Source organism: Somniosus microcephalus, chromosome 19 (genome assembly GCF_052327205.1).
Source record: "Somniosus microcephalus isolate GS21.2 chromosome 19, FLI_Smic_1.0, whole genome shotgun sequence".
In the NCBI taxonomy this organism is placed as follows: Eukaryota; Metazoa; Chordata; class Chondrichthyes; order Squaliformes; family Somniosidae; genus Somniosus; species Somniosus microcephalus.
This window is the reverse complement of record NC_141005.1, coordinates 40,644,589-40,656,359: the sequence shown is the minus strand read 5'-3', so window position 1 is coordinate 40,656,359 and position 11,771 is coordinate 40,644,589. Positions and strand designations below refer to the sequence as shown.

General features: G+C 45.6%; 1 protein-coding gene across 1 annotated transcript; it reads right to left on the bottom strand.

Moving 5' to 3' along the window:
• Nucleotides 1-10,410: 10,410 nt before the first annotated feature.
• LOC147104377 (hydroxycarboxylic acid receptor 3-like) lies at nucleotides 10,411-11,519 on the bottom strand. Its single transcript, XM_085962140.1, has one exon. It carries the CDS (start codon nucleotides 11,461-11,463, stop codon nucleotides 10,411-10,413), a length of 1,053 nt encoding a protein of 350 aa, XP_085818266.1. The 5' UTR covers nucleotides 11,464-11,519.
• Nucleotides 11,520-11,771: the final 252 nt, after the last annotated feature.

Below are 11,771 nucleotides of genomic sequence, written 5' to 3'. Positions count from 1 at the left end.
TGGATTCAAGTCCAACACAATGAAGCTTGAGCACAAAAATCTAGGCTGACACTCCCGTGTGCAGTACTGAGGGAGTGCTGCAGCTGTTGGAGGTGCCGTCTTTCATGTGACGTAAAAGATCCCATGACACTATTTCGAAGAAGAGCAGGGGAGTTATCCCCGGTGTCCTGGCCAATGGTTATCCCTCAATCAACATCAGTAAAAAAAAAACAGATGATCTGGTCATTATCACATTGCTGTTTGTGGGAGCTTGCTGTGCACAAATTGGCTGCTGCGTTTCCTACATTACAAAAATGACTACACTTAAAAAGTACTTCATTGACTGTAAAGCGCTTTGCGGCGCCCTGGGGTCATGAAAGGTGCTATATAAATGCAAGTCTTTCTTTCTTTTCATACCGCAGCAGGAGTTGAGGACTTCATGAAAAGGAGAAAATTAGCAAATAAAATAAATTATTTGGGTTATCCAGTGACTGAAAATTCTTTAAAATAGATTGTGTGAAACAAATTTGACATGAGAAAGCAGCATATCTCTGACTGATATCATCAGTCTCATCTCGTGGTTAACAACATATTTCTTTTTTACACAGCACAGTGGCTGCCAGGAACAGATGACTAATCACACAACCAAATTTGGCTATCTACTGCTGTGACCCCACTTCCTCTTCACCTGATACTTTATTCAAAGTTAAACTTTGCTCAGACGTAAGGCAATGTATTATTTCAGCTAATGCCATCGAGTGCACCCTAGGCCTTGGGGAAGCCAGAAATTGGTGAAACTCAATGGCCTTGGCTGTGAAATTCGGCACCTTAGTGTCGGCTGTTAAGGTTGGTTTTGGCAAAAAAAATGGCAGCCATCCACTTCCAGCGCGTCCCGCGGCAACCACCATTTTTGGCAGGTCGGCAGCACGGCTGTTGCCCGTTTGGAGCTTTCTACGGTTATTTAAAGTTAGAAACATAGAAACATAGAAAAATAGGAGCAGGAGTAGGCCATTTGGCCCTTCGAGCCTGCTCCGCCATTCAATATGATCATGGCTAATCCTCTATCTCAATACCATATTCCCCCTCTCTCCCCATACTCCTTGATGCCTTTTGTGTCTAGAAATCTATCTAACTCCTTCTTAAATATATTCAGTGACTTGGCCTCAACAGCCTTCTGTGGTAGAGAATTCCATAGGTTCACCACCCTCTGAGTGAAGAAATTTCTCCTCATCTCAGTCCTAAATGTCCTACCCCGTATCCTGAGACTGTGACCCCTCGTTCTAGACCCCCCAGCCAGGGGAAACATCCTCCCTGCATCCAGTCTGTCTAGCCCTGTCAGAATTTTATACGTTTCAATGAGATCCCCTCTCATTCTTCTAAACTCTAGTGAATACTCTAAACTCTAGTGAAAGTTGATGAGGTGACAGAGAGTGGTGCTGCAAGTGGAGCAGGCCTTGCTTCCGAGTTCAAGGGTTCTGCTCAGACCACTTGCTCCCATTCATGGGGGCTCTACTTGCAGTCCCCCTCATGCTGGAGTATGACAGGGAGATGGAGCAGAGGCAGCAAAGAAGAGGAAAAGCTGCTCGCAGGAGGTGGAGGAGGAAGGGCAGGAGGGCTCTCAGCAGGAGGCCTTACCCACCGAGGGTCTTCAGGGAGCACTTCTCCTACCTGCACCTAAGCCTGGAGCAATGTATTCGGGGGCTCCGCTTCTCCAAGGAGGTGGTCACAGATCTCTGCCACCTCCTGCAGGACTTCAACTGTGCTGCCAGTGGCCCTCAAGGTCACTGTGGCCCTTAATTTTTTCACCACCGGATCCTTCCAGTCTGGAGCAGGAGACATAGCTAACATCTCCAGGTTGGCCGTCCATCGCTGCATCTGGGAGGTCACAGATGCTCTGAACTTCAGGAGAAGGGATTTTATTGATACTCTCTGAATAGAGAGAAGCAGGAGGAGTGTGCACGTGGCTTTGCCAGGATATTGAGCTTCCCCATGGTGCATGGCTTTGCGGCCACTGCATATCAATCCTAAGATGTACCGAAACCGCAAAGGCTACCACTCACTTAATGTGCAGTTGGTGTGCGACCACACCCAGCACATCATGATACCTTCATCCTGTACCAGTCCAGTGTGCCAGCAATCTTCCAGCCACCACGTCGAACCTGAGGGAGACTGATTGGAGACAAAGGCTATCTGCTCTAAACCTGGCTGATGACTCCCTTCCGTAACCCACTACTCATGGCCAGCAATTATATAAGGACAGCCATGCTGCTACGAGGAACCTCATTGAGCAGACCATTGGGTGTTAAAGCAATGGTTCCGCTGCCTTGGCCGCATTGGAGGAGCTCTCCAGTACACGCTGGAGCTGGTGTCCCATTTCGTGGTGGTCTGCTGCATCCTCCACAATTTGGCCATCATGGGGGTGCAGCCCTTGCCACCATGGGTTTCATAACCATCTCAGAGGGAGGAGGAGGAGGAGGAAGGCAGCAGAGCCCTGTTCTGGGTGGGCTGTCCGTGAGCACCTCATCAGAATCTGATTCCCCTGAATGAAACCCCAGCTCCCCATTGCTTACCACTTCTCCACCTTACCATCCCTTTGTCATGGAACATCACAGCATCCTCTTGGGCACAAAGCTGAAATGAGAGCCACCACAAAACAAACATTCCAAACATAATTTATAAATGAATCAATCCAAAGCTACATAACAAAGTCAACCCTTGTGCATTCCCTTAATGTCTGTGTTCCTTTGCCTACCCTAGTGCTCTTACGCAGTGCTACCCCAGTGACTGGTGGTAGGCTGCTGACTTTCAGTGGGGGACACTGCAGATGGCCTTGCAGGATGACCTCAAGCAGCTCTGGGCCTAGAAGGCCCGGCTGTAGACTGTACCACCTCAGCATGGGCAGCAGCAGTCTGGGCTGGCCGGCTGTCAGGCAGCAGCAAGCAGGGGTGGGAGTAGGAATGCTGTCATCCTGAGAGAGGTCAGCGGGTTCTTACTCGACAAAGCCACGTCCACTCCCCTGGGGCGGTGCCTCAGCATTCCTAGCCATCTATTGGAACCCCTTTTCACACTCGTAAACCCAGCCACAATGGCATCAGTCTGAGCTTGCGTGGCAGCAAGCTGAGCCTGCATGAGAACAGTCTGAGCTTCCACTGCAGCACCCAGACTTTGGGTCACTTTCGCTTGTGCTGCAATGGAACCTGCGACATTGCCAATCACACCCAGTATCATTGTTGGGTCCACAAGTGTTCTAATGGAGTTGGCCATCACTTCCATCCTGGAAATCATGGGCTCCAAGCGCCATGCAAAACCCTGTGCAATGTTGGAGCTGGACTCCTCCATGCTCCTTGACACTATGAAGAGGCTATCTGGCAAGCCTGCCATTGCACCAAGCATTTCTGTGTGCATGCCCATCACCCTTCTTCTGAAAGCCAGCCCATCGAGGTCATCATCTGAGTCGTGTGCAGCAGAACCTGTGCCGAACTCGTCCTCCAGGGTGCTGGCACCCGAGCTACCCTTTCCCCCATGCCTGGCTGCAGCCCACTCGTGCCCGGTGACTCACCATGTGCAGATACTGCCTCTATACTACCCTCTAAAGTACACACAGTGCCATTTTCTGAGCTGGTGCCTGGGGGTGTCAGATCAAGTGACCGTGCCTCCTCTTCTCCTTCAGTTTCCTCCTTTACTATGTCGGGGACATGCTGGGCTGCTCCAATCCTTGTGTACCTGAAAGGAGAACGGCACAAGGGTCGGGTTGTGTTGAAGGGAGGGGGGAGGGGTGGGAAACAAGATGTGAATGCTTACACCACGAGCAACTTGTAAGTGAGAAGAGCTTGTGTCATAAGGAGGAAGTGGGGATGTGAGAAGAAGGACTAGGTATGAGCATACCGTCATCAGCAATGCTTTCAACCTCACCGCTCACCATGGCCTCAGTGATGACCCCTCCAATTATCTCTAGCACCATCTCCTCCAGCTCAGCGAGGTTCTGAAGACGTGCTTCCCTCCACCTGTCTGCTGCTGCTCACGTCTGTTATGCGACACCTTGGCCTGCAAGAGAAAGGCAAGCGTGACAATGAGTGTAGTGCAATGTGTTTGGGTGATGTGTCTGTCATGTTTGAATAGCTGGCAGTGTATGCAAGGGTGTGAGATGTGGGTGGGAGGCTTGCAGAAGTGGTAAGTGTGTGAGGGTGATAGGAGGCTATGATTGTGAGGTATGAGTCATGATTGCCAGAGTTTGTTGGTAGGTGAATTATGGGGGTATGGTGCATTGAGCAGTGTGTGAGGCTCGTGGTGCAGTTGGTGGGATATGGCATTTGAAGATGCATTCACTCACCTTGACCACTCATGTAAACTTCTTCTGGCACTAGATCCAGGTCCTGGGGGACAACACACATGACACTGACAGCTTCTGTTATCTCCTCCCACTGCCTTCTGGTGTTCTGCCTGGAAGGCCTCCTGCACCCTGCAAATAGAGGAATTGTCTTCTTCTGTGCACCCCCAAGGCCAAGGCCTCCATTGCTGCATCAGCGAATCTCCTTGCCATTTCTCTTCCCTATTGAGCTATGGCTGCATGCAGAGTGACAATGAGGTGCTTCTGCAACAAAGCACCTCCCCTTTAAGAAGTGCAGAGAGCCTAGGCAAAATGTTACTGGCCAGTAGACTGCACCGATATTGGCCCCCCTCTTGAGCACTAAGCCAACCAGCAGCACGTTTAGCGCTGAGCTCAGTGCTCCAATCATTATAATGAGCAGGCAGCATGAATTTTGCATGCTGCCTGCATCACTTTGAACGGACACGGGAAGATCACGCTTCATGCTCCCCTCACCCATTTCCAGGCCTAATCAAATTCTCTCCTGCCTTGCTATGCTGCCAAAGGTGATGAATTCTCCATCTCTCTTGTCAAGTGCATCAGTCACCTGATGAACTTATGCCCATACTGCAATGCAGCTGATATTACAGAGATCACCCTGAAATGAGCCAGTGTCATATAGGTTGAGTGTTTCGGTCACCTTCACAGCCACAAAGAGCACAGTGTTGGCAGATGGGCCTGGCCGCAGGTCCTCATCCAGTAGGTGACAGAGCTGCCCTATTGCCTCTTTGGTGTAGCGCACTCTTATACACATCTCCTCAGTAAGGTCCTCTTATGACCTGTGGTGCCTGTATATTCTATGAGGAGAGAGTAATATTTATGGCTCATGGGATTGGGGGTAATATATTAGCATGGATTGAGAACTGGTTAACAGACAGAAAACAGAGAGTAGGAATAAATGGGTCATTTTTGGGTTGGATGGCTGCAACTAGGTGGGTACCGCAAGGATCAGTGCTTGGCCTCAGCTATTTACAATCTGTATCATGAGTTAGATAAGGGGACTGAGTGTAATGTATCTAAGTTTGTTGACGATACAAAGCTGGGTGGGGAAATAAGTTGTGAGGAGGACCCAAAGAGGCTGCAAAGGGATATAGACAGATTAAGTGAGTGGGCAAGAACATGGCAGATGGAATATAATGTGGAGAAATGTGAAGTTAGCCACTTTGGTAGGAAAAATAGAAAAGCAGAATATTTTTTAAACGGTGAGAGATTGGGAAATATTGGGATTGAGGGACCTGGGTGTCCTTGTGCATGAATCACAGAAAGTTAACACGCAGCAAGCAATTAGGAAAGCAAATGGTATGTAAGCCTTTATTATAAAAGGATTGGAGTACAACAGCAAAGAAGTCTTACTGCAATTATATAGGGCACTGGTGAGACCACACCTGGAAAACTGTGTATAGTTTTGGTCTCCTTACCTAAGGAAGGATATACTTGCTTTAGAGGGAGTGCAACGAAGGTTCACTAGACTGATTCCTGGGATGGGGGGATTGTCCTATGAGGAGAGATTGAGTAGACTAGGCCTATATTCTCTAGAGTTTAGAAGAATGAGAGGTGGTCTCATTGAAATGTATAAAATTCTTAAGGGGCTTGACGGGGTAGATGTTGGGAGGATGTTTCCCCTGGCTGGGGAGTCTAGAACAAGGGGTCACAGTCTCAGCGTAAGAGGTCGGCCATTTAGGACTAAGGTGAGGAGAAATGTCTTCACTCAAAGGGTTGTGAATCTTTGAAATTCTCTACCCCAGAGGACTGTGGAGGCTCAGTCGTTGAGTATATTCAAGACAGAGATCAATAGATTTTTGGATACTAAGGGAACCAAGGGATATGGGGATAATGCAGGAAAGTGGAGTTGAGGTCGAAGATCAGCCATGATCTTATTGAATGGCGGAGCAAATTCAAAGGGCCAAATGGCTTACTCCTGCTCCTATTCCCTATGTTCTTATGTTTTTAATATTTGGGGTAAATCCTCCTTAAATATGGTCTGACTCTTTGCTTCATCCTGAGCTACTCCTCCTCCTCCATCATAATGGGCACAAGGATATGCCCATAGGGAATGCCACATCTGCTCCTGAATAGCTCTTATTGTGAATAGAGGTCAGGGTGAAAATCCACTGGTGATCTGACTGTGTCAGAAGCAAGTCCAGGTCTGTATAGGCAGAATGGCAAAAAAAACAGTCGTTGCAAAAAATATTTCCCAGCTGCAGAAGTTTCTAATGAAATTCACCAGACTCTTCAAGCTCAGATACTCCTCACTTCCACCTGTTTCTGCTGATCCTGGCAGCAGCTGCACCTTAGAATTCTCAGTCTAATCTACCCCAAGTGCATTGTGAGTGTATAAGCAGGAAACCTGGAGCTGTAGTGCCACTGGTCCTCATTATAATATATGCAGTTGTGGGCACTGGAGACTCGGCTGAGGATTGACAGAGACCACCTGTTCTGTATTGTTCAGTTTCACACTGGGCAGTGTCGTTCTCAGGTACTGATCTAAATCACCTGTTGTGCCATAGTGCTGTAGGCAGCCAATGGGAAGAAAGAGCTTTCCTTGATAAGTTTACACAGAAAGGGCAATAGTTAAAAATACTCAGATGGAGTCAGATTCAACTATATTTTAAGCTTTTATTAATTGCATATTAATACAAAAATAATTATAGCTGGTAAGCATATCAAAATACAAAGTCCAGGTAAAATGAATAATATATAATAGTTAGCTTTGACTAGAATCTCAGTCACAGATGTATGTTAGGTACTCATTATTAGATGCATAAAAGAAGGTCAAAACAAATGTGCAGCATTTCACATTTATGGCAAGTTAGTCATTCCACAAAACTGTTTAATAATTTTTTAAAAATCTAAACAAAATTCTTTTGCTGCTTGTTAGTTTCTGTTGTCACACTCTGGTAGTATTATTGTTATTCAGTGGCGTTTGCTGAACTACCCAGTGAATTATTCCTTACTGTAAAATTTGATGCATTACCCATAGGTTCAGCTTTTAGGGCCTGTAATTCTCAGAGTGCAACTTTTACACCAGTTTGAACAGTTTTTGGCCAGGCTCACCTGGCATTAAAGTCACACGTCCAAATTCTATACCCATGCTAACAGTGCTTGGATTTTGCAGCAGGTTTTGCTCCACATAGTTCATTCCATAATGACTGGAAACATTTTGTTCACAGAATAAATTCTGGTTACTTTCAATGGTAACTTTCAAAAGGGAATTGGATATATACTTGAAAGGGAAAAAAGTGCAGGGCTATGGTGAAAGAGCAGGGGCGTGGGACCAATTGGATAGCTCTTTCAAAGAGTCAGCACGGGCATGATGGGCCAAATGGCCTCCTTCTGTGCTGTATGATTCTATGATTCTATGAAATTGAATGTAGTAATAGCAAACAGGAAGGTGAAGATACCTTTTTTCCCCAAAGTTTCAAATCAATTGAAAATTCATATGCTCATAACGATATACCTGTATTGCTATTATAGTTTGCAACTATATAAAAGTATAAATAAAAAGGATGAGCTGAGATCATATCACTGCTTGTGCTGAGATTTATATATATATAAATCCTAAGTAGATATGTGTGCGCACATAAACACATACACACTTTGCCTTTCAGTGAGAGAGCAAAAGTGTAAGTGGACAAATCAAGAGACCATGTTCACTTCTGCATGTAATTATACACCTTATGAAATAACTATATGCATCTATTTACTTTATACTTGGCTGCTTGTTTCAATAGACAGTTGAAAAAATAAGGATATTTTGTCTTAGTAAGAACATAACAACATAAGAATTAGGAGCAGGAGTAGGCCAGACAGCCCCTCGAGCCTGCTCTGCCATTCAATAAGATCATGGCTGATCTTCGACTTCAACTCCACTTTCATGTCTGACCCCCATATCCCTCGATTACCCGAGAGTCCAAAAATCTTTCTATCTCAGCCTTGAATATACTCAATGACTCAGCATCCACGGCCCTCTGGGGCAGTGAATTCCAAAGATTCACAACTCTGAGTGAAGAAATTCCTCCACATTTCAGTCTTAAATGGCCAACCCCTTATCCTGAGAATATGCTTCCTAGCTCTGAACTCTCCAGCCAGGGGGAAAAAACTCGCAACTCTTCTCTTCTAAGCTCCAGAGAGCATCGGCCCAATCTACTCAATTCCTCCTCATAGGACAACCCTCTCATCCCAGGAATCAATCTAGTGAACCTTTGTTGCACCGCCTCTAAGGTAAGTATATCCTTTCTTAGATAAGGAGACCAAAACTGTGCACAGTACTCCAGGTGTGCTCTCACCAAAGCCCTGTACAATTGTAACAAGACTTCCTTACTCTTGTACTCCAAACCCCTTGTAATAAAGGCCAACATGCCTTCCTAATTGCTTGCTGTACCTGCATGCTAACTCTCTGTGTTTCCTGTACCAGGACACCTAAATCTCTCTGAACACCAACATTTAATCGTTTCTCACCATTTAAAAAAGATTCTGTTTTTCTATTCTTCCTCCCAAAGTGAATAACCTCACATTTCCCCACATTATACTCCATCTGCCATCTTATTGCCCACTCACTTAACCTGTCTATATCCCTTTGCAGGCTCTTTGTGTCCTCCTCACAGCTTATATAACCCATGACCTCTACCACCTAGAAAGACAAGGGCAACAGGCACATGGGAACACCACCACTTGCAAGTTCCCCTCCAAGTCACACACCATTCTGACTTGGAAATATATTGCTATTGCTTCATCGTCGCTGGGTCAAAATCCTGGAACTCCCTCCTTAATAGCATGGTGGGAGTACCTTCACCACACAGACTGCAGTTGCCCTTGAGATGGCGGCTCACCGCCGCCTTCTCAAGGGCAATTAGGGATGGGCAATAAATGCTGGCCTTGCCAGCGACACCCACATCCCGTAAACAAATAAAAACAATGTAAATGAGTGGCCCAATGCCTCAAGCTTACCCCGTTCAGGGTTCTTCAGCGATTGCTGTGGCCTAAGCCACAGCTACATACAAAAGGTTAGTTGTTTTTTTAAATAAAACTTTTCCAAAAACTTTGCTGTGGAGCCAGGAGGAGCAGGAGTGCAGATCCCCTTGTGACCTGCCCAGGCAGCAAAAGCACACATTCAACACCCTAATGATCCTCTATACTACCAGCCTCATTGCGTTTGCCTCATTGTAGCACTCCTCTTCTGCTGTTCGAGGCATTCCGTTTGGGGTCGTCGGCTATGGGAGCAGAAGGTGTGCTTTATCACCCAGAAGCCACCCGTGGAGCTGATTCTCTTCCTGAAGAGGTCATAGAGGGCTGAATGGCAAAGGATGAATCCATCATGGTGAGTTCCTGCATGTCGGGCATGACACGAAGGATCCTTTGATTGCTGTCACACACTTAGGGAGTGGAATTCCTTCTTTTTTAGCTAGTTGACTAGTTGTTCTGTGGATGCCATCAATGCAACGGTGGTGCCATTGATTGCGCTCTGGACCTTGGGGAAGCCAGCAACCCGTTCAAACTGAACCTCTATCTCTCACCTGACTTTCTGTATTTCCAAAACATGAACCAGGCTGCTGTGCTGTAAAGGGTGTCGGTGACTTGATGGATGCCTGGACTGCTTCCTGGCTGATGCTGCAGAGATTCCCCATGGCTGTCTGAAAGTGACGATCTTCAGAGCCACTGAGAAAGCAATGCAGGCAGATGAGCTTGGCTTCAGGTCTTCCTGCAGCAGGTCACAGAGGTGGGCGATTGCATCTTTGGAGAGCCATACTCTTTCCAGGGCTGCTCAGGAAGGACCTCCTATAACTCTTGCATACCTTCTTTGGGGAGCGTAACATCTGGCGGGCTCACGACTATGACTCATCTTATTCTGCAAACCCTGTAGAAGTCTTTCCTTTACTTTAAATAATTTAAAGAGAGGCATTTTGGAGGTGTGTAACTTGACCCTAGTCATGGAAAACTGTTGGTTCTTTCAGCACATACTCACTGGAAAGCAGATTACCTGATTTAAAAATATTTCATACTGTACACGACCACACAGTTTTTCCCAGACCATACTTGAATTAGGAAGCTGATAATTGGCAGGTACTTCATATAGTCTCTGTAGATTCGGTTTGGAATTGATCGCAGGTATTGGAGACTGATGAAAATTTCAGAGGTTCAACAACTGTTTTTGCCTGCCTTGGGTGGATTGTGTGGTTTGTTCCCGATCTGAAAAGGCTTAAATTCAGACGAACAAGAGCTTTCTTCAAAGCATCTTTAAATGTTGAACTTAGAAAGTAGTAAATAACTGGGTCTAGCACGCTGTTCAGATATGTTATGCATAATGTATCGTAAAATATCTGAACCGCTGTCTGATATGATTCGCAGTCTTTTGTGCTTCTTTGCTTCGTAATTAAAACAGCGACTACAGCAACGTTTGTGGGCAAGAAACAAAATATAAAAACTGCTGCCACCGCTATCACAAGCTTTCCTGCTCGGTTATATTTACTCCTCCTTTCAGTTTTCATCTGTTTTAACCTCCAGATGATGCAGGACGTGGAGAACAGGATAATCGAAGCTGGTAAAACAAACTTGAAAAGAATAAAAACAATATCGGTCCAAATTGCTGTCGAGCTTAGAGGCTGGTATATGTGGATTGGCTCACAGAATGTCAGATTGTTGTGCGCGAAGTCGTGTGGTTCTATTAAAAGATGTGAAGAAATTGCCACTGCTAGAATCCACAGGACACCGGCGACCTTCACTGCACAGCTTGTCGGTATCTTGTTCACGTTATGGTGAGGGTGGACCACCTTAAAATAGCGATCGACCGCCATAACTGTAAGGAAAACGATGCTCGCTGTCCGGTTTAGAAATATCGTGAATATCTTCAGACGACATGCAACATCACCAAAAATCCAGTTCTTGCCCCGTACAAAGTAATCTGCTCGAAATGGTAAACAGCAGATTAACAGACTGTCTGCAACCGCCAGATTCAGTGAATAAACAGTGTTTGGTTTCCAGGATTTTACATGAAAACCAAAGATCCATAAAGCAATTACATTTCCAATGAATCCGAGGATAAATGTTATAATAAGAACTGGTGGATTGTACGACGAATTAATGTCTGCAACAAGAACACATCGTTGGGTCCTGTTGTCCATTGTAGGCAGTATTGCAGTAAACTCAGTCACACAGCCACAGAAATTAGTTAATTAACTGAATGAGGCACAAACTTTATATAGAGTTCTTCCACGTTACATCACAGATCATGGGTGGGGCTTTAATAAAGCCAGAATATTAAAGGAGTTGTATCATAAACCTACTAACAATACTCCTAGAATAACTTAAATATGTATTTACAGCTAAATCATTCAAACTATGCAGCAAACCTAGTAAAATATATTTGGCTGGAAATGTTATCAGAACAAAAAACTATGGTTTTACTCATTTTGCCTTCCTGGGTTCAACC